This window comes from Sus scrofa, chromosome 17 (assembly GCF_054392235.1).
Source record: "Sus scrofa isolate SSC_HxYL_T2T_F1_AM1 chromosome 17, Sscrofa_HxYL_maternal_Yorkshire_Landrace_v2.0, whole genome shotgun sequence".
NCBI lineage: Eukaryota > Metazoa > Chordata > Mammalia > Artiodactyla > Suidae > Sus > Sus scrofa.
In genome coordinates, this window is record NC_139399.1 from 35,391,511 (window position 1) to 35,413,779 (window position 22,269).

A 22,269-nucleotide genomic window follows, 5' to 3' on the forward strand; every position below is an offset into this window, starting at 1 on the left:
TTCTTACCCCGTCATCAGCCTGGACCTTTCTTCTCTTCTTGACCTTCTCTGGCATGAGTTTGTCGACTCTCTCCTTATCCGATACTGTTCCAAATTCATCTTCAAAGCTTCGCCAAGATTCCAGCAGCATAAGTCTCTCTTCCTTTTCCTCACAGTTTCGCATGGTTTTGTTAGCCTCTTCATAGATCTGTCTGCATTTAGCCAAGCTTCCTTCTTTCCCTGAAGACAATTCAAACTGCGCAAAACTGATCCATACCTTAAAAAAAAATTATAGGACCAAGTTAACCATGTTGCCCAGAAAACAATGTAACAGAAAGCTAATTTCTTAACATCTGAACATTCTAATGTGTTCATCTCTAGTCTTAATATGACACACTGACTCTAAACTTTTATGTGGTAACCGTGAAGCAATCTGCTTCTATATCCAATTAGGTGTCTGAAATAAAAACACACTATTTCTTTAGGACTGATTCACGCAAAATCAAAGATAACTACAAAACACAGGATACCTTGACATGCTGTGTCCGTTGAAGCAACCGTCGGTAAAGATTTCGTGTTCGTTCGGTTTCCTCCTGCTCAATTTCAAAATCAATATATGATTTCCAAAGCACCTAAGAAAGAGACCTTCATGGGTCAGTCTTGCCATTTAAGAAGCAACATGCCCTGATCCAAAGCATGGCCTAACTAGCATTCCACCTAGGACATCTAGCAACCTAGAACTTTCATGAATAATTAAGGAAGAAGCAGTGCATGGATACAATAAATAACGCTGATATTTACAAGATGTCCAGTATCTGGCCAGGAGTCTCGATTAGGAGGAAAAAAGGACTTGGATTCATTTTCAGATTCTCTTTTGGAGTTTCTCAAATGCTGGACTTAGCCAAGAAGAGCACAGAAACTCGCCACCCGCCCCGGCACTGTCATGATCCTGCTACATACAAGGAAGCTGGGAGAGAACAGGCCTGGACGGGCCAGTACACACTGTGCCTCCATTTTTTTTTTTTTTTTTTTTTTGTCTTTTGTCTTGTTGTTGTTGTTGCTATTTCTTGGGCCGCTCCTGCGGCATATGGAGGTTCCCAGGCTAGGGGTTGAATCAGAGCTGTAGCCACCGGCCTACGCCAGAGCCACAGCAACGCGGAATCCGAGCCGCGTCTGCAACCTACACCACAGCTCACGGCAACACTGGATCGTTAACCCACTGAGCAAGGGCAGGGACCGAACCCGCAATCTCATGGTTCCTAGTCGGACCCGTTAACCACTGTGCCACGACGGGAACTCCTGTGCCTCTCCATTTTTAAGTTCTGTGATGTGTCCGAATTCACCTCAACAGGCACCCAGAAATAGCTGCCCCTGTTCAGTACAGCCTGTCAGGACACAAGGACAAGGGAGATGTGGCCTGGACGCCTGGGAATTTCAGTCTGTGGAGTGGCTGAAGCCACCTGATGGGACCAGTGATAAAGGCCTGCCCAGTGCAGTCAGTGGGGCCACATTAGTGAAAGATTCACCAAGTGAGCTCCGTGGTTCTGAGAGATTTAAACCCATCCTCACTGCAGTTTGGCGCCACCTTGTGGCTCAGGTGTAGACCCTGAAGGATGCTTTCTGGCCCTGTGGCAGGCAGGCCAGGACTTCCCAGAGGCAGCCTGGTTTACTGAGCCCAATCCAGACAAAGCTGCCCCAGAAGATTCCAGGGATGTGCAGTCGCAACCTCTACCTCCTGTGTTCTCTAGGCGGCCCAGACCACCCTGGCCCATCCCCTTCAGCCTTCTGTTTGAGAAAGGGAGGAAGACAGCCACCCACCCACCCACCCACAAGATCCAGTTCATCCTGGTGTTGTGGCAGGGCTTTGCTGTGCTCCCGTAGAGCACTGCTTCCCCGCCTTTCTGTCTCCCAAACAGAAAAGTCCTCGAGTTCCTGCTGTGACACAGTCGGTTAAGAATCTGACCGCAGCAGCTCAGGTTGCTGAGAAGGTAAGGGTTTGGTCCCTGGCCCACCGAGTGAGTGTGGCTACAGCTGTGGGGTAGGTCACTGCTACGGCTCCTATTCAGTCCCTGGCCCAGGAACTTCCATATGCTGCGGGTGTGGCCATAAAATTAAACAAACAACGACAAAAGAGGAAAGTCCTAATCTGAGTGGAAGAGACTACAGAGGTTGTTCGATGCCTTTATGCTCTGAGATGCACACATATTTAGATGGTCACCTAAGTAATGCTGGAGGAGGGTCTAAAACAAAGTCACAGTCAACTCGCGTGCCTTACCTCTGGCATGTCCAAGCGTGGCTGACTGATGGCTAACTCATAGATGGCCCGGGCTCTCTCAATATCTCCAAGGATCGTCTCTAATTCTGCAAATTTAATCCAAGAGGTACAATTTTCAGGTCCAAATTCCAGGAACTTTTCATAAAGCTTCCGGCATCTGTCAAATTCTCGAAGCTGTAGCTCCAATTCTATGTAACCTTTAAACAACTTGTTCTTCGGACACTTGCCTATGGAAGTTCCCTGGAAAAGAAGAGAACCGACCACTGTGATGCCTCAGTGGGGGTCTGACTTGAGCACAGACATTGCTGGCCTGGCCTAGAAGCTGTTCTTTGCCAAGAGCCTTGATGTGTCAACACGGGGGACCCCCGCCTTCTCCCTCCGTGGTACCACACTGCTCATGCTGGCTCTCAACAGAGGCCAAAGGAAATCCTCCAATTCACTCAGTTGTCAAGTGTGCAGTGGCCGCTGGTGCCTGTTAACAAGAAGACAGTGTTCCAGACCTGTGCGGAAAACTATTTTGAATTTCATCAGTTTCTCAGGATCTCCTAGGGAATCTGGATGTCAGATGACAACTAAGTAAAAGGGCCACCAGATAATGAACCCTGCCTTGCTGCCCACAGCCAGGGTGAGTGGGCTCTCAGAAGGCTAACTGCATCTGAGCCTATTGAGAAATTTGTTGGCTGTTCCCATTGTGGCTCAGTGGTAATGAGCCTGACCAATATCCATGAGGATGTAGGCTTGATCCCTGGCCTCGCTCAGTGGGTTAAGGATCCGGCATTGCTGTGGCTGTGCTGTAGGCTGGCGGCTATAGCTCCAATTCGACTCCTAGCCTAGGAGCTTCCATATGCCACACGTGCAGCCCTAAAAGGAAAAAAAAAAAAAAAGAAATTGTTAGGAGGTAGCTGTGTTTAATACACCAAAAAAAAAAAAAAAAAAAAAATCGAAGATCTAGGGTGAGACTCAGTCTCTCCAGCTGGAGGAAAGATCTGGTAGCTGTAAGTGTCCAATGCCGACAGAGTAATTTAAGCATTATTGTACAATCTTTCATCAAAGGCTGTGTGCTTTCTAACACATCTCAGGTTATAAAGGCATAGTATTTCTGTTGCCTTCATAGTAGGAATCATACATTTTATAAGCACTAAGATTTTAATTTCCTTCTCAAAGAACTTGATGCATCCTGACCCCTTCTTTACTTACCAAAGCTCTTCTGGCAAATGGTAAATTTTTCTGCCTTATTTCAAATTGTGCATATAGCAACCACATTTTGGCAAATGTGAACTAGAAAACAAAAGCACAAAAATTTGCTTAAGTAAATTTAAATTAACAAAAGGCCACAAGTGTCCCCAGAGTTTCAGAGCTAGGATGGATGTATTTTCTTGTTTATAATCTAAGGTGACACTATTTATCTGACAGAAATTACAAGCAGTAATCTACACACTTCACTGTGATGCAGGGCTCTGAACTGGCTTTGTCTGTGGGTTCCTCATGAGCTGGCAGAACACTCCCCCTCTATTCCAGAGGGCACCTCGGGCAACATCTCTGTCTCTCATGCTGGGAAAGATGGCAGAGACCACATGTCAACCATTTCCACAACACACGTGTTCCTCACGCCTACATGTCCACTGGGGGCCAACAGACCCTTGCTGGCTGTCCGCATGCTCAGTGAGAGCTCCAGGAGTGCACCTCCCTCTCTCACCCGGTCTGTTCGGCTTACCCTCCGCCCCTGCATTTCTACATTATTATCTGTGTCAGTCACTGGTCACCTAACACAGGCTGTCCATTCAACCAGGCTGCAAGCTGTTTTCAGAGGCAAAGAGCATGTCTTGTTCTTCAATATGTTTTTCACAGTGCCTTGCACAGGTATTTCACTGAATGGTTTCACAAGCCACAGAGGCAGGACTCTGATGTGTCTGGAACAGAACACTAAGGGCAAACGTACCTTTTTATGAGGAATGAGTTCCAAAGAGGCTTGGTAAACCTGTCTTGTCCTCTCGGGATCCTGTATCAGGATGAGAAATTTTTACAAAAAGTTCACATCTATTACTAATACTAATTTTACTATTACTGATAAAAATGGTACACCCCAACACTGAATATGCTAAGGTACTTTCAAAACCTTATTCCATTTATGATCAAAAGTGAATTAGGTGTTTCTGTTGTGGTTCAGTGGAAACGAACCTGACTAGCATCCATGAGGACATGGGTTCGATCCCTGGCTTCGATCAGTGGATGATCCCGCGTTGATGTAAGTGGTGGTGTAGGTCGCAGATGTGGCTCGGATCCTGAGTTGCTGTGGCTGTGGTGTAGGCTGGTGGCTACAGCTCTGATTTGACCCCCAGCCTGGGAACCTTCATATGCCGTGGGTGTGGCCCTAAAAAGCACACACACACACACAAAGTAAATTACATTTGGCCACCAAACTTTGATTAAAGAATTACCCATAACATAGTCTTCAAACTCTGAAAGCTTCTCTGTGGAAAGGCTTTTTTGCCTGACAGCAGAAACAAAGATGTGCTATAGCCTCAGATCAAAAACAGAAAATTAATCTTTTCCCATTAACCTATACAAAACAACTTCTGAAAATTCCACTTTTCTTTTTTTTTTCTGGCTGTGCCTGTGGCATGTGAAAGTTCCTGGATCAGAGATCAAACCTGTGCCACAGCCGTGACCCAAGCTGCTTCAGTGACAACACCGAGTTCCTAAGCCACTGTGCCACAAGAGCACTCCCTTGATCTTTACTAAAAGCAAGAACATGCAATCCAGCTGTGATACTATTTATCAGAAAATCCAGGAAACTATATGTAATTAAACTAAGGGGTGGCCCATTGTTCCCTTTCAAGTTCTAAGTAATACTCTTGTTATGCCTCAAGGTTAAGAAAAATACAATGCCAACTTAAAACTCTATACACCTGTGCCCACAATAGGTGTACAGAGTTTAAAACCTGGCAGAGAGAATGATTCATTATTTGGCTGAATGGAGGCTTATGAGAATCTAAAGCAAAACTCCTATTGCAAGGATTCTAAGAGTCTGCTCCCACCACACCTGCTGAGCGGAAGCGCAGGGGGGAGGAGCCTGTCGGCGCAGGGGGAGGAGCCCGTCAGCGCCTGCCCAGGGCCCCGCCGCTTCGCACCTTTGCCTCCAGCTCCTCATACAGGGCGTAGTTGACCCAAAGATAGATGTAGCGCTTCCAGTGCCTCTTCTCCTGGATGGGCGGGACGTTGGCGATGGCACGCTCATACACTTCTCGCACAGTCTCTGCTTCGGCGTCACTCTCCACCAAGCGCAAGTAATCAAACCAAGCGTCGTAGTTGTGCGGGTTAGCCTAGAAAGTTAAGGCCGGTAAATAAAACCGAAGAGCTGTGCCTGCTGGACTATGTGAGATGAAAGGTGGCACCAGACTGACTTCCTATATCTTAGCCACTTTTTTCTAGACTTCACATGCTATTTCATTAAGAAATATCATTCTTCTGTGGCTCTGGTGTAGGCTGGTGGCTACAGCTCTGATTCGACCCCTAGCCTGGGAACCTCCATATGCCACGGGGGCGGCCCTAAAAAGGACAAAAGACCAAAAGAAAAAAAAAAAAATCTATATCTACATATATCATTATTGAGGGGGCAGATCAAGATAGATAGAGGAACAGAAGGACGTGGAGCTCCCCTCCTCCTGCAAATATACCCACATGTGGGACAATTCTCACAGTATACTAACTGGACACGGGCAGATCTCAGATACCCCGGAATGCCAGAAAGATCTCCACGTAATCAGATAGGATGAAAAGGAAAAAAAGAAAAAAGAAGAAGGAAGCCGGACAGGACCTGTGCCCCTGAGAGTGAGCTGTGAAAGAGGAAATGGCCCACATCCTGGGAAGACCCCTCACCCGAGGGGAGATCAGCTGGGACAGAAAGGGAGCTTCAGAGGCTTGGAGGAGAGCGTAGCAGCCAGCTGGTGGGAGGCAGAACAGAGAGACCAGCCCAGAGGATCCCTGCTACCTCGCTGCTGTCTCTACCCCAAGACACGCGCCTCCTATGTGTAGGGGCCAGGTGATGAAAATCGGGCTTCAAAGGACAGATCCAGGGAGAGGACTGAAGCTGGCTGCGTGGAGACAGCCTGAAGAGGCTGGAGTGGGGTATGGACCACAACCCAGGATGTACAGGGAAGCCCAGGCCCCCACAGAAGCTAAGCGCCATTGTTAAGGGGCCCCATGAAGGGAGAGGTAGGCTCACCATAGCTGCCCCTTCCTCAGCATGCACTCAGCCACAGCGGCACCTCTACAAGCTTTGGGAGCACGCAAGTGCCAGTGATTGCCCACACCCAGAAGTGGAGCTGATCCCAGGGGCTGTGCACTAAGAAAGCAGGGCTAAAACCTAAGCCCTCTCCCCGAGGCTGTGCAATCCACGGATTTGTGCCACAGCTGCCAGCTCTGTAAACTCAGCGCCCGTGGGACATCTGAGTGGACAGTCATGCTCCATGGCTAGAGCGGGGCCAGCCTTGGCAGCTGTGTGTGCGTGCATGTGGAGTTGGGCTGGGGTCTGGGCTGCTTGCACGGCTCCCACGGAAGGTCCAAGGGCATGACTACTGTAGTCCCAGTACCTGATTTCAGTGGATCGGCACCTATGGATCTGCACTGGTGGGTTTGTGAACACAACACCTGAAGGGACCCCAGGGCCAATCACCTGTATGCCCACAACTGAGGTGGGTCGAGGGTAGCGCCAAAAGGAGTGTACTTTGTCAGCTTGCACAATGGGTGACAGGCGACACCACACACTCCCCAGTGGACGGCTCCAGCGGAGGGATACTCAGTGGCTCCTCTCCTAGTGGGAGTGCTACAGTCCCACCTACCTCACACCACAGCTCAGAAATGGAGCTGGGGGCTTCTACTTCAACACTTAGGAAGCAGACCCTGCCCTCAACAGGCCTGTGACAACCACAGAGCAAAAAAAGGAGGCCTCCCACTCAATATCCAGCACAGGCTGTGGTCACCACAGCACCAGCCACAACCCCTACCATGGGGATAACTGCCAGCACACACTGAAGAAAGACATAGCAGGCATCCATACTAAAAACAGCTCTTGCACCAAAAGTATTAAACCCATGCAGGCTACAGAGGGATGCGCACACAGAAAAACAGCCCTCCAAACATTATTTTTCCTAAACTCATAGAGTAAGAAAGATAAGAAAATTAAGAAGCAGAGAAACCACTCCCAGTGAAAAGATGGAGGGAATTCCCCTGAGAGAACAAACAGTGAAACAGACCTCGTTAGTCTAACAGACACAGAGTTCATAAAGGAGATAAGGAAAAGACTGAAGGAATTAAGAAGGGCTGATAGCAGGAAGAGGGATCAAGACACAGAGGAATAAGAGGTGGTGCTCGTCTTCTCCCACAAACACATAAAAAACACCCACCTACATGAAGAACAGTTCATAAAGAACATTTACTGAACACTGGCAGAATACCTTAAACCTCCCCAAAGGGCAAGAAACCCTCCACATCACTGGGCAGACCAAAAGTGGGGAGAAAAAGAGGATAAGCAATGAGATCCTTGTGTATAGCATAAGAACTATATCTAGTCACTTATGATGGAGCATGATGGAGGATAATGTGAGAAAAAGGATGGATGTATGTATATGTGACTGGGTCACTGTGCTGTACAGGAGAAAACTGACAGAACACTGTAAACCAACTATAATGGAAAAAACAAAAATCATTATAAATAAGAAGAGAGAAAGAGAAAGGAATCAGTATGGGAGTGGCACTCATGAGAGGGAGCTATGAAAGAGGAAAGGAACCCACACCCTGGGAAGCCACCTAACTGACAAGGAGATAAGCCGAGATGGAGGGGGAACCTCAAATGCTCAGAGAAAAATGCAGCAGCTGGAGTGAGGAGGGCAAAGCAGAGAGAGAGTCACACAAAACACTGGTACCACCTACTGAGATGCTCGGAAGGGGCCTGGGCACTGCGACTCAGGCTCCAGAGGTCAGTTCCAGGAAGAGGACTAGGGTTGGCTGTGTGGAGACAGCCTGAGGGGCTAGACAGAGGTGTGCCAAGGGCTGGGGAGCAGAGCGCCATAGCCCAGGGAACCTGGAAGGAGGTCTGGGCCTGCAAGAGAAGCAAAGCGCCATTGTTGGGGAGGGTGAGAGGAGAAGGGGTGGACTGACATAAGAATATCATTCTCTGCACACGTGCAGACTCTCAGAGGGTAGTGCTACAGGAGGCAAGGCGCTTCCTGCATGGGCCAAGTGCAATGGGAAGCCTCTTGGGTTGTCTACAGGTAGCAGGGGTAAATCACCGCAGTCATCTCAGACTCCAGCATTGGGTGTAGCCCCTGCCACTAGGGGTCTGTGAACAGGCACCACCTGTGGCCCCAGTCACCTGAGAGGTCAGTACAGAGGAGGTCACTGCAACCAAGCACCACTCATTGTTGCTCTCAGTCCCCTGGGAACGCACACGCCCTCCTGCTGCCACTGACAAATGCTCTGGGCACCACCTACATCTTTCTGAGGGTCACTGCCATTTCCCAGGGCCCTGCAGCCAGGAGCAGCCTGTGCCAGCTTCCTGCAGGGTCCTTGCCACTGTCAAGGGCCCAGCAACCAGGAACTGGCTAGTAGCCCGGCCCATTGCCTCCATCTCCCTGGAAGCACAGGGAGAATCCCATCAAGGATAACAACCTGCACACAATGAAGAAAGAGACAGTAAAAATCCAGACCAAAAGCAGCCCTCATGCCAATAATAAACAGTAAGCCTTCACAAAATACCCAGGGACACTCTCCCATATAAGTGGCACGCCAAGACTACAGTAGTTGTTTTCCCTAACCTCAGAGGACAAGAAAAACACAAACAAAATGAAGAAGCTCAGGAACCAGTCCCAGTTAAAAGAATAGGAGAATTCCCCTGAAGGCGCAAACAATGAAAGACCTCTGCAGTCTACAGACACCGAGTTCAAAAAGGAAACAGTGAAAATACTGAAGGAATTAAGAGCAGATATGAACAGTAATGCAGTTTACTTCAGCAAAGGAACTAGAAAATATAAGAAGGAGCCAAGAAAAATTATAAAATTCACTTGCAGAGATGCAAGCAGAGTTAAAGGCCCTGAAGAGCAGAATGAATAATGCAGAGGAACGAATTAGCAACCTGGAAGATAGAATAATGGACATCACCCAATCAGGGCAGCAGACAGAAAGCCAAATGAAAAAACATGAAAGCAATATAAGAGATCTATGGGATAAAATAAAGAGGGTCAATCTATGCATAATAGGGATTCCAGAAGGAGAAGAAAAAGGGGATTAAAAATATATCTGAGGGAGTTCCCATCGTGGCGCAGTGGAAACAAATCTGACGAGGAACCATGAGGTTCAATCCTTGACCTCGCTCATGGGTTAAGGATCCAGAATTGCTGTGAGCTGTGGTGTAGGTCGCAGATGCAGCTTGAATCTGGCATTGCTGTGGCCTAGGCTGTCAGCTGTAGCTGTGATTAGACCCCTAGCCTGGGCACCTCCTTACACCATGGGTGAGGCCCTAAAAAGCCAAAGACAAAAAAAAAAAATATGTGTGTGTGTGTGTATTTGAGGAAATGATGGCTGAAAACTTTCCAAATTGAAAGGAAACAGATATCAAGATACAGGAAGCACAGAGGGTCCCAAACAAGTTGAACCCAAACAGGCCCATATCAAAAGATGCTATAATAAAAATGGCAAAAGTTAAAGGAGGGGATTCTAAAGGCAGCAAGAAAAAAACAAAGAGCTAATTATAAGGGAACTTCCACAAGGCTATCAGCTGATTTCTCTACAGAAAGACTACAGGCCAAAGAGAGTGGCAAGATATATTCAAAGTTATAAAAGGGAAAAATCTGCAACCTAGAATACTCTACCCAGCAAGAATATCATTTAAAATAGAAGTAAAGAATTTCTCCAACAAACAAAAACTGAGTACAGCAATACTAAACCCATTCTAAAAGAAATACTGAAAGGGCTCCTCTAAATAAAAAAGACAAAACAGGATGGAGGAAATCACAATTGGAAAGTAAACACTTAAGTAAACCAGTATACAGATCTAAAAGGGAAAAAAAACTACTGTAAAAGCAAAAGGATAAATATGAAGATGTTAAAAAAGGACAAAGTCATAAAATGTGGGGAAGGAAAGTAAGGAAATCAAAACTCTTTTTTTTTTTTTTTTTAAAGAATGTGTTTGAGTCTATATGACTACTAAGCTAAAAGCAAGCAGATATAGGAAGGGGTTAATATACCTGAAAAACAGGGCAACCACAAATAAAACCAAACAGTACATTCACAAAAACTAAAAAGAAGAGGACACAAGCATAAAATAATAGGAAATCATCCAACCAAAAAAAGAAACGAACAAAGGAGAAACAAAGAATCAATTGGAAAACAAGGTTTAAAATGGCAATGAATACATATTTATCAATAATTATCTTAAATGTCAATGGACTGAACGCTCCAATCAAAAGACAAAGAGAGTGGCAGACTGGACAAAAAAAAAGAAAGAAAGAAAAGAGCCTACAATATGCTGCCTACAAGAGACTCACCTTAGGGCAAAAGACACATATAAATTGAAAATGAGGGGATGGAAAAAGATATTTCATGTGGATGGAAAAGACAGGAAAGCAGGAGTTGTAATACTCACAGCAGACAAAAGAGACTTTAAAACAAAGGCCATAAAGAAAAAGAAGGACACTATTTAATGATAAAATGATCCATTCAAGAAGAGGATACTACAATCATCAATATATATGCCTCTAACATAGGAACACCCAGATACCTACAACAAATACTAACAGACATAAAAGGAAAAATTGATAGGACTACAATAACAATAGGAGACTTTAACACCCCACTCACATCAATGGACAGATCCTTTAGATAGAAAATCAATACGGCAGCAGATTTCCTAAATGACACCAAAGAAAAGTTAGACTTTTTATTTTCAGGACATCCAAAAAAATTGGAATATACATTCTCTTCAAATGCACATGGAACATTCTCAAGGACTGACCACATACTGGCACACAAAAATAACCTCAACAAATTTAAGAGTATAGAAATTATTTCAAGCATCTTCTCTGATCACAAAGGCATGAAACTAGAAATCAACCACAGGAAAAGAAATGAGAAAAAACTGAAGAGACTACAAAACATGCTACTAAAAAAAACAATGGGTCAATGAGGACATCAAAAGGGAAATTAAAAAAACACCTTGAGACAAACGATAATGAAAACACAACCACTCAAAATCTATGGGATGCCACAAAAGCAGTTCTTAGAGGGAAGTTCTTAGCAATACAGGCCTTTCTGAGAAAAGGAGAAAAGTCTCAAATCAACAACTTAACCTACCACCTAAAAGAATCAGAAAAAGACGAACAAACAAAACCTAAAGTCAGCGGGAGGAAGGAAATCCTAAAGATCAGAGAGGAAATCAATAAAACCGAGACTAAAAAAACAGAAAAAAAAAATCAATAAAACCAAGAGCTGGTTCTTTGAAAGGGTAAACAAAATTGACAAACCGCTGGCCAGACTCGCCAAGAACAGGAAGGAACTCAAACAAAAACAAAATAATAAATGAAAAAGGAGAAATCTCTACAGATAGTGCAGAAATACAAAAAACCATAAAAGAATACTATGAACAATCATGTGCCAACAAATCTGACAACCTAGAAGAAACAGACAACTTTCTAGAGACATACAGCCCACCAAAACTGAATCAAGAAGAAAGATTATCAATTGAGCAGACCAATCACTAGAAATGAAATTGAAACCTAAAAAAAAACACTCCCTACAAAGTCCAGGAGCAGATGGCTTCACAGGTGAATTCTACCAAACATACAAAGAACTTATACCCATCCTTCTTAAACTTTTCCAAAAGGTTGAAGGAGGAGGAATACTTCCAAAGACATTCTATGAAGCCACCATCATCCTAATACCAAAACCAAAGATAATACCAAAGAAGAAAATTATAGGCCAATATCTTTGATGACTACTAGACACAAAAATTTTCAACAAAATTTTAGCCATCCAAATCAAACAATATATAAAAAAAACCATACACCACGACCAAATGGGATTCATCCCAAGTTAACAAAGATGGTTCAACATACACAAATCAATCGTTATACACATTAACAAAAATAAAAAACCACATGATCATCTCAATAGATGCAGAAAAAGCATTTGACAAAAATCCAACATCCATTCATGATCAAAACTCTTACCAAAGTGGGTATAGAGGGAACATAGCTTAACATAATAAAAGCCGCTTATGACAAACTCACAGCTAATATAATACTCAATGAAGAAAAGCTGAAAGCCTTCCTGCTAAAATCTGGAACAAGACAAGGATGCCCGCTCTTACCACTTTTATTCAAAGTAGTATTGGAAGTCCTAGCTACAGCAATCTGACAAACAAAAGAGATAAAAGGTATCCAAATTGGAAGAGAAGAGGTAAAACTGTCACTCTATGCAAATGACATGATACTACACATAGAAAATCCTAAGGACTCCATACAAGATCTACAAATTCAGCAAAGGAGCAGGATATAAGATTAACATTCAGAAATCGGCTGCATTTCAGTATACTAACAATGAAATATTAGAAAAGGAATAGAAAAACACATACCTTTTAAAATTGCACTCCCCAAAGTTAAATACCTAGGAATAAACCTAACTGAGGAGGTGAAAGACTTATATTCTGAGAACTATAAAACATTAATCAAGAAAATTAAAGGGGATTAAAAAAAATCAAAAGATTTTCCAAGCTTCTGGATTGGAAGAATATCATTAAAATGGCCATACTACTCAAAGCAATTTACGGATTTAATGCAATCCTTATCAAATTACCCATGACAGTTTTCACAGAACTAGACAAACAATGCAAAAATGTATATGGAACCATAAAATACCCAGAATTGCCAAAGCAATCCTGAGGTGGAAAAAACCAAATAGGAGGCATAATTCTTCCAGATTTCAGACAATATCACAAAGCTACATAATCAAGACAGTGTGGTGCTGGCACAGAAAAGACATAGAGACCAATGGAACAGAATAGAGAACCCAGAAATAAATCCAGACACCAATTTGGAGTTAGTACTTGCAAACTATTGCATTTGGAGTGGATAAACAATGAGACCCCCCGGTATAGCACAGGGAACTACATCCAATCACTTGTGATGGAATATGATGGAGGATAATGTGAGAAAAAGAATATATATATGTGTAATTAGGTCACTTTGGTGTACAGCAGAAATTGACAGATCATAAATCAACTATAATAAAAAAAAAACTGGGAAAAAAAAAAAAAAAGAAAAAATTTCCCTGGCCAGAGAGCAAACCTGTGCTACAGCAGTGACCTGAGTCACAGCAGTAACAATGCTGGATCCTTAATCACTAGGCCACCAGGGTACTCCTAAAAAAGTAATTAAAATTATCACTTCAAAAAATAAACAAGTGGAGGAGTTCCTGTCATGGCTTGGCAGTTAACGAACCCATCTAGCATCCATGAGGAAATGGGTTTGATCCCTGGCCTCGCTCAGCCGGTTAGGGATCTGGTGTTGCTGTGAGGGTCTGGTTCATGGAGTGGGTAAAAGAGAAAGAAGCACATTTTGAACTGGTTTGTGGAAGCAGTGTCCACTGGTGGATAAGTTATTCTTGGTGAAACTGAAATGTGATCGTCCCACCTCTTGCTTCAGCACTTTGTGCAACCGCCCCAATTCCTACCCATTTTCCAAGCCTGCTCCAACGTCCCAGCTCCTCCAGCTTCACACTGATTGCGTAAACCTTCTAAAATCTCTATCTGTAAAAACGGATTTCTCTTTTCATAAGTGTAAATGTGACTATGCATTATGTCTAGATTTAAAATGAAAAAGCAATTATACCATGGTTGCAATGGCAAAACCTGCCTTTTCAATTAACAGTGACATGTTTTGAACATATCTTGCTGACCTCATTTAACACCTGACTTAGTCCTTTGTTTGGAGATATCTTAATACATTTGACCAAGTCGAAGTTTTTTTAAATACACAGCAGAAGAGCACAGGAAAACCTGACTACCTCTGAATTCAAATCAAACTAACACATTCCAGACAGAGATGAGAATGTCCCATACCTACAAAGTCTTTTGTTCCAGCACTTAAGTTAAGGATAATGTATATAAAAGGGTTTTTTAGGATCGATTTGATTCTTTGTTCAAAAATGTGCTCAGATGGATTCCAGGTTTCTCTTGCTCAAGTTCTATGCATACCATCAGCAATTAACAAAGTGCCCTCCACCATGCGAGAGGCAGAGCAAATCCAGGTCCTGTTTGCTTGCCTTTCTATCAGTCTGTTTATTCCTATTTGGAGTCGCTGCCAATTTTCTGCAGATACATGGTCGAGAGAGCGATCACTGTGGCCCTGACTTGCCCTGACCCATGTCACTGCAGTCAGGACTGGCCAGCATGTGCTCGTCACCGCAGAGTGAAGCAGCTACACCAGCACTCACCTTCACTTCCTCCTCATACTGGAATCTCCGTTTGCTCACGATGATGTCTTCAATGCCCCGCCTGTCACCAAACTTCTTCTCAAAGATGGTGTAATTTTTAAAGAGTTCCTGGGCCTCTTGCTTTGAAATTCGATCCAGGGCGTACTTGTAGATGACTCGTACCCTCTCAAACTAAGAAGAGATGGGAAGGATTATCTTCTAGAACACAGTATTTCCATTCTTGTCACAACTTGGAAAGTAATTAGGACATAAGACTTAGGTATAAGACTGTAAGGCCTCAAAATGTTCAAAACACTGGAGTTCCCATCGTGGCTCAGTGGTTAACGAACCTGACTAGTATCCATGAGGACTCGGTTTGATAGCTGGCCCTGCTCAATGGATTAAGGATCTGACGTTGCCATGAGCTGTGGTGTAGGTCACAGACACAGCTCAGATCTGGCGTGGCTGTGGTGTAGGCTGGCAGCTACAGCTCCGATTCCACCATTAGCCTGAGAACTTCCATATGTTGCAGGTGCAGTACTAACAAGACAAAAGTCCCCCAATGCTGCCAGCTGGATGTCATCCATGCACCTCAGGCTAAGGTGAGCCTGTTTCTCCCCACCAGGCCCCGGCCTTTCTCAGACTCCCTGCCCTGCTGAGCAAAACCCACCATCGTATACCTGCTCAGTTAGGAGTCCTTCCTAATGCCTCTTTCCCTCACTCTCCACACTCACCACTTCCACAGCCCAGCCCTTTCCACCTCCTCAACACAGCCCCTCACTTCTTCCCAGGGCTCTGCTGACCCACCTCCATTTCTCCCTGGACTGTTTCAAAAGCCTCCCACTTTCACCACCCTCCTCCCAATACAATCTCGATGAATTAGCCACAGGCTCTCCTCATAGCACAAACTATATCCTTCCACTCTCCTGCTTAAAACCTGCAACACTTGCCACTAGCCCTAGGAAGAGAATCAGAATTCACTACTGTAACCCAAGCAAAACCCTGCATTCAGACCCCAACCAACACCGCCCACCCACCAATCTTGTATTATTTGAGCCACTTTACAGGATTATTTTCCATTTACACTATGGGAGAAAATAACTGACTTCTTTGTGAGGCAATCTGTTTTAATTTCAAATTCTGTTCTCCGTACTGAGGGCTCTGGGCTTTTATTTCCCAGGTTCATTACCTGTAAAGCCCTTTAATCAGGATACCAACAGACTCTCAGCTTATTGATAATATTCTTTCTAGATGGACAGGCTTAATGTTCAAGTAGAGCACAGTAAAGTTAAGCCAATTAAAATACAATCTATAATCACTCGCTCCCAATCTGCAGCTTAGTCACAGATATATGCTCTTTTCCTTGAGAAATCATGTTTGTGTATTTTAAAAGCACTTTCTCCAAGGATAAGTGAATAAGAAAACGGAAATGAACTCAGTGTGCACAAGCAATAACCTTTTCTAGGCTGCTCTGCAACAGAATCAAGTTCCTTTACGTTTACTTACTTCTTTCTGATTTTCTTCAAACTTGGCAAAGGCAACATAAAGGTGTTCATCCATGTGTTCATCCCCAAAGAATTCGACAGCTCTCTCATACACTTTCCGTGCGTGGGCAAAATAACCATGTTTTTCTTCAAAACGGGCGTACTTGATCCAGTTCTTCACATCGGGGTGCACGAGAACAAGTGGGCAGAATTAAAGAAATATGGGCAGAATGTGGCTTAAAAAACAAAACCCCAAATTCAAACCCCAACAATCCACACTCCAGCTGGGGGAGGTGGGTGTGTGTGTGATAAAACATGTACAGAGATGAAGACCCCCTAACTTGTAATCACCCGAGAGGCCATGCCTTGTTCAGCTGGCCTCCTCCAGGGCTTACTCAGCATTCCAGTGCTGCTACAAACAGGAGTCTGGGGCCATGAAAAAGCTGAACCCCCTGACTAGCCATGCGATCTGGAAAAGACGTTATTTATCTAAACACTGGTTTTATCATCTGTAAATAAAGGAAAATAATAGCAACCAATGTCATTCAATGACTGCAAGCTTTAAATGAGGAAAATGTGTGTAAAGCTCTTAGTAATTCTAGCCCAAAAGAATGTGCTCAATAAATGGCACCTGGAGTTCCCATTGTGGCTCAGTGGTTAACAAACCTAACTAGGATCCATGAGGACGTGGGTTCGATCCCTGGCACCGCTCAGTGGGTTAAGGATCCTTCGGTGCCATGAGCTGTGGTGTAGGTGGCAGATGTGGCTTGGATCCCATGTTGCCATTGCTGTGGCTGTGGTGTAGGCTGGCAGCTACAGCTCTGATTTGACCCCTAGCGTGGGAACCTACATATGCCACAGGTATGGCCCTCAAAAGACAAAATGAATAAACAAATAAATGGCACCTGTTGTAGTATCGGCTCAGTAACATTCATATTTGAATTAACGACTAAGGAAAAAAAAATGGCACAAAAAGAAAACTGCTGACCAGAGCCAACAGAGAGAGTTCGGATTACCATTTTACTTCCAAACAGGATGTATCTATTGTTAATCTACTTCTCTTGAAGAAACCATTAACTTCCAAAGCAGTAATACATTTAGAGGGCAACAATATAAAGAGCACAGGCGCTGAAGCTGCTACTGGATTCAAACCCCAGCTCCATCACTACACAAAAGACCCTGGTCAGTCTGCTGAACCTCTCGTGCCTCGGTTTCCTCATGTGCAGCATGAAGCGGTTCCTGCATTGCAGAGCTGTCATGGGGATTAAATGACAATACCCATAAAGTGCTTAGAAAATTGACAGAACACTGTAAACCAACTATAATGGAAAAAATAAAAATCATTTTAAAAAAAGTGCTTAGAATAACACATGGCACATAGCAAGCACTATAAATGCTTTCATTGAACTAATGACATCAAAATGAGTAGTCACAATGAAGATCTGAAAATTGCATAATTAAGTTGAGCCTTGTTTTTTGCAGTAGTTATATTCTTTGAAGTCACTCTGACAGCTAGTGAATACCCAATCACTGGTCCTGGGGGAAATGTATAAATACCATATCTCACAAAGGTTGTGATCTTATATCCTATAAACAACTACTGTTGGTAGATTCTCTTTTATTTTATAAAAGGGAAAACAAGGCTCAGAAGTGTTAAATGACTTGCCTCAGGCCACCCACTAAGTGGTGCCAGAAAGAGGATTCAGCCCTGTCCAGATGGCCCCAGTGCCCGAGCGCCTGGCTCTACCTTGCATGGCCCTTTCTGTCCCCTGCCCTGGTCACCTCTGCAGGTGAGCAGACCCAAGAAGGCAGATGGTCATCTTGCTTGTCCTCAACAGGGACCATGTGCCTTGGGTGATTCAAACTTTTCATTACACTGAGATTGTCCTCGAATGACTGCTGAAATACCATGAATACTGATTCGGGGATTACAAATAAATTTTAGCAAGAGAATCCACAGCTGAGAGAACAGAGAACAACGAGAACCAACTCCTTCAGCTGATGGTGCTTGCCTGTGTTACCATCTACTCTTCACAGTCAGCCACCACAGGAACTCACAGTTCCCTTTTCAAGATGAGGACACAGGAGTTCCCATCGTGGCTCAGTGGAAAGGAATCTGACTAGCATCCACGAGGACAAATGTTCGATCGCTGGCCTCGATCAGTGGGTTAAGGATCTGGTGGTGCCACGAGGTATGGCAAAGGTCACAGACGTGGCTTCGATCTGGCGTTGCTGTGGCTGTGGTATAGGCCAACGGCTACAGCTCCGATTCGACCCCTAGCCTGGGAACCTCCATATGCCATGGGTGCGGCCCTAAAAAGACATAAAAACAAAAAACGAAAAACAAAAACCAAATTCAAGATGAGGACACTAAGGCTCAGTGGCGTTAACCGACTCACTGAGGTCACACAGTCAGTCAATGTGAAGTCCTGAATAGACTAGAGGGACAGTGCTAATGACCAACATATACCAAGAACAAACGAGGACTGGCTGCAGCAGCCAGGTCCTTAGTATGCCATCTTTCACAAGGACCACAGCCTTAAGACCAAAGGAGAAACAAACCAAAGTCTCAATGGAAAAAGATGCGACTGATCAGATCACAAGTTTTTACCTGACCCACCTATGTCCCTAAAAATACACAGGAAGCTTGAAGCAGATGTTGACATCTAGGCCAACATCAATGACCCAGTGTATCCCCACCAGGACAGCCCCAGAGGGATGCAGCACAGGGACAGTAACGGCACAACACAGACGTATGCAGAGGATATATCGCTCATAAATGGTGCGGGCCCGGTCCACCTCTTTGTATCTCAGCTCGAAGTTGATGTAGGAGTGCCAGGCCTGCTCCTCAGGCTGCCACTCCATCCAGCGCTCGAACACCTGCCGGGCCCCGGCAATGTTCCCCAGCATCTCCTCCATGTATGTGTACTTGTACCTTTAACAAAAACATCCAAAGTTAGCTACCACCGTCAAAATGTCTTAGGGCAATCAACGGTCTTTGGCAATTTCTAGCTCTGACTTTATTAAAAATAAAGAAGATTTAGGGTTTTCTCTTCCCTAAGGTTAAATCAAACATGTTTCCTTATTAAAATATAAATCTGAAAAAGGATAAATCATCGGGAAAAAAGAGTATTTTTTCTCAAAAATCACTTAGTTCAACAAGAGATTTCTTATGCATAAAAGACAGCAACTGAGGGAGTTCCCGTCGTGGTTCAGTGGTTAACGAATCCAACTAGGAACCCTGAGGTTTCGGGTTCAATCCCTGGCCTTGCTCAGCGGGTTAAGGATCTGGTGTTGCCATGAGCTTTGGTGGAGGTCGCAGGCACGGCTCGGATCCCATGTTGTTCTGGCTGTGGCGTAGGCTGCTGGTTACAGCTCCGATTAGACCCCTAGCCTAGGAACCTCCATATGCTGCAGGTGTGGCCCTAGAAAAGACCAAAAAAAAAAAAAAAAAGATAGAAGCTGAAATTTAATTTTGATTACACAGCCATTATACATCATAGTTATGACTTAAAAGACTAAGAGACACTAAGGAAGTACTGACAGGATGTTTAAAGAAAAAGTAGCATATAAAATTAAATACATACAACTATGTAAATAAAATAAATACACAGAAACATGGAACTTTGTAGGCTAAAAAGGCATTCCTTAGGTCAGAAACTCACCAGAACTGGTTGACTCGAGGCAGAGTTGTTATGGCCCGGTCCCAGATATTCCGGGCATGGTTGACCTGGCGATTCTTCATTTCCATCTCTGCATATTTCAGCCAGAGTGTGATATTCCGATAGTCCACGTCTAAAGCACGTTCGTATATGGACCGAGCCCTTGAGAAGATTTGGAGGATGTCAGAAACAGTACATGCCACACATGTGGCAACTATTTGAAACCATCTGCCCTGCTCTGCTGTTTTGTCAGGTGTTTACCATGAGCCAGGTTCTGGGCACAAAAAGGTGAAAAGATGTGATGTTTTCAGCAACCTTAAAAAGTCCCAGAGAAAGACAGACATGCATGAAATTGCAACGCAACATGATAAAGGTTATAGTCAAGGTCTTGCACGAAGAAGTAAAGGGGAAGAAACAACAATGTCTGGTGGCAAAGGCTAAGTGGTAGGTGAGAACTTGGGGAAAGTTCCAGAGGCCAAGGTAGGTGGGGAGGATGCTCATTCAGATGGAGAGAAGAGCCAGGTGCCAGGGTGAGCTAGGTGAACATGACATGCACAGGGAGTGGCAAGCACAGGTGCACAGCCAGGGCAGGGGGCATGCTGGGAGAGGGCAAGACACGCTGGACAAGAGGAAGGGTCAGGTGGTGATTTTCATCATTTTGGCCAATGGTTTTCAGTGGAATAATTTTAATTAACAAAAAAAAAAAAATCCCAATTTATAGAAAGCAGATGAAACTGCATTTCTCTGGCTCTAGAGTATGTGCTGGTGGCAAGACCCACCTGCAGAGTGTCCCCAGCTCCCCCCAGGACTGTCCTACCATGGGGCCTCTAGGCCCCCTGAAGGAACCCCAGGTTCCAGGAACAAACTTTGGAAATTATTGCCACAGGCACGTTTTTACTCGTGTGTTAACTCGTTCTAGGTTTTTGTATCTGGTAACTTATGAATCTTTATGTACACAATTACAGGCGCAGTGATCTTACCTTTGAATCTCCTTTAGACTTTCTTCCCATTGTGCATATTTTATCCAGTTACTAATTACAGTCCTGTTTTTCCTTATGTTATCTTCAAAAGTCTGGGAAGAGGGAAAAAGGGTCAAATTAAAGGGAAAATAACTAAAAATGACATCAAGTTTTGTCTATTAAATTTTGTACTAGGAAAATTATTCATTTTGTTGTTTAGGAGAAATTACATCCTCAAATCCTTAAGAAATAAAAAACCCATTAAGGAAGGTTACAGTCACAAGTGTTTCTTTAAAGTCCTACATGCAAACAAAGAAAGAAACCTTTGATATAAAGAATAATCGGCAGAATTATTTTCTTACTGCCTGAAACAACTACCTGGTACTTTAATATTCTCTACATTTGTTCCTAAGAAGAAAATGTTTTTCACTATTTAAGTCCTTTTGATAATGTCTCAGAATTTCATACATAACTCACTGAGTTTCATAAGTGGATACAACAGGATCAGTGGTTTAAAATAATCTCACATCCGGAGTTCCCATTGTGGCTCAGCAGTGAGTGAACCTGACTAGCATCCACGAGGACTCAGGTTTGATCCTTGGCCTAGCTCAGTGGGTTAAGGATCTGGCATTGCCATGAACTGTGGTATAGGTCGCAAATGCGGCTTGGATCTGGTGTTGCTGTGGCTGTGGAGTAGGCCGGCGGCTTCAGCTGCGGTTACACACCTAGCCTGGGAACCTCCATATACTGCAGGTGCAGCCCTAAAAAAAGCAAAAAGACCAAAAAAAAACCAAACCACATTCTAGGGTGAAGAGGTCAATTCAGATCCTCATGTCTTCCTAGGGCTTTTTCCTAGGTTTCACTTCTTAACACAGAAGGCAGTACAGACAGAAGAAGAGAACAGAATCTCCCTAGGCTCACCCCTCCTCCAGCTGTCAGTTGTTGTGCCTGTTAAACTTCCACCCATCTTTGATCTACTAAAAAAAATCTGTCTCTGGTGGATCTAATTTCTTTACACTTAACACGCACAACGAGGCAAAATGCAATCACCTGGTAACCAGAAGTCATGCTATTCATGTGGCTACAAACACTAACCTTATCTTATAGTCTCTCTTAACCAGTGAGGAACTTTTCCACTTCTGACCTGTTCTTAACAATATCAACAGACTGAAAGACATCACATTGACTCACCTTCCTCTTCCTTAGTTTGTAATCATTTAACTCCTCTTCATCTGTGATCTTCTGTTGAGGGGGAGGTGGAAGAAGCTCAAGTTCTCTTTCCTTAGCTTCTCTTAGCAGTTGTTCTGCAGTTATCTGTACCTCAGCTGGGGCTTTGTTTTTCACCTTTAAGACGAGACATTTCTATTTTTAGTAGACCTCTTCACACAAGGTTTAAGAAACAAATACACATTTCTTAGGATGTGAACTTTATAAACATTATTACA

At 44.0% G+C, this 22,269-nt stretch overlaps 1 protein-coding gene across 1 annotated transcript in view; it reads right to left on the reverse strand.

Moving 5' to 3' along the window:
* CRNKL1 (crooked neck pre-mRNA splicing factor 1) overlaps positions 1-22,269 on the reverse strand; it is a 32,036-nt gene that overhangs the window by 8,092 nt on the left and 1,675 nt on the right. Inside the window, exons 2-13 of the mRNA XM_085004599.1 lie at positions 22,016-22,168; positions 20,846-20,937; positions 19,869-20,027; positions 18,972-19,138; positions 16,226-16,404; positions 14,741-14,911; positions 5,386-5,577; positions 4,194-4,253; positions 3,452-3,532; positions 2,255-2,494; positions 510-611; positions 8-256 (exon numbers count right to left, since the gene is read on the reverse strand). Coding sequence (XP_084860725.1) covers positions 8-256; positions 510-611; positions 2,255-2,494; positions 3,452-3,532; positions 4,194-4,253; positions 5,386-5,577; positions 14,741-14,911; positions 16,226-16,404; positions 18,972-19,138; positions 19,869-20,027; positions 20,846-20,937; positions 22,016-22,168 — 1,845 coding nt within the window. The remainder of the gene's footprint in view (positions 1-7; positions 257-509; positions 612-2,254; positions 2,495-3,451; positions 3,533-4,193; positions 4,254-5,385; positions 5,578-14,740; positions 14,912-16,225; positions 16,405-18,971; positions 19,139-19,868; positions 20,028-20,845; positions 20,938-22,015; positions 22,169-22,269) is intronic.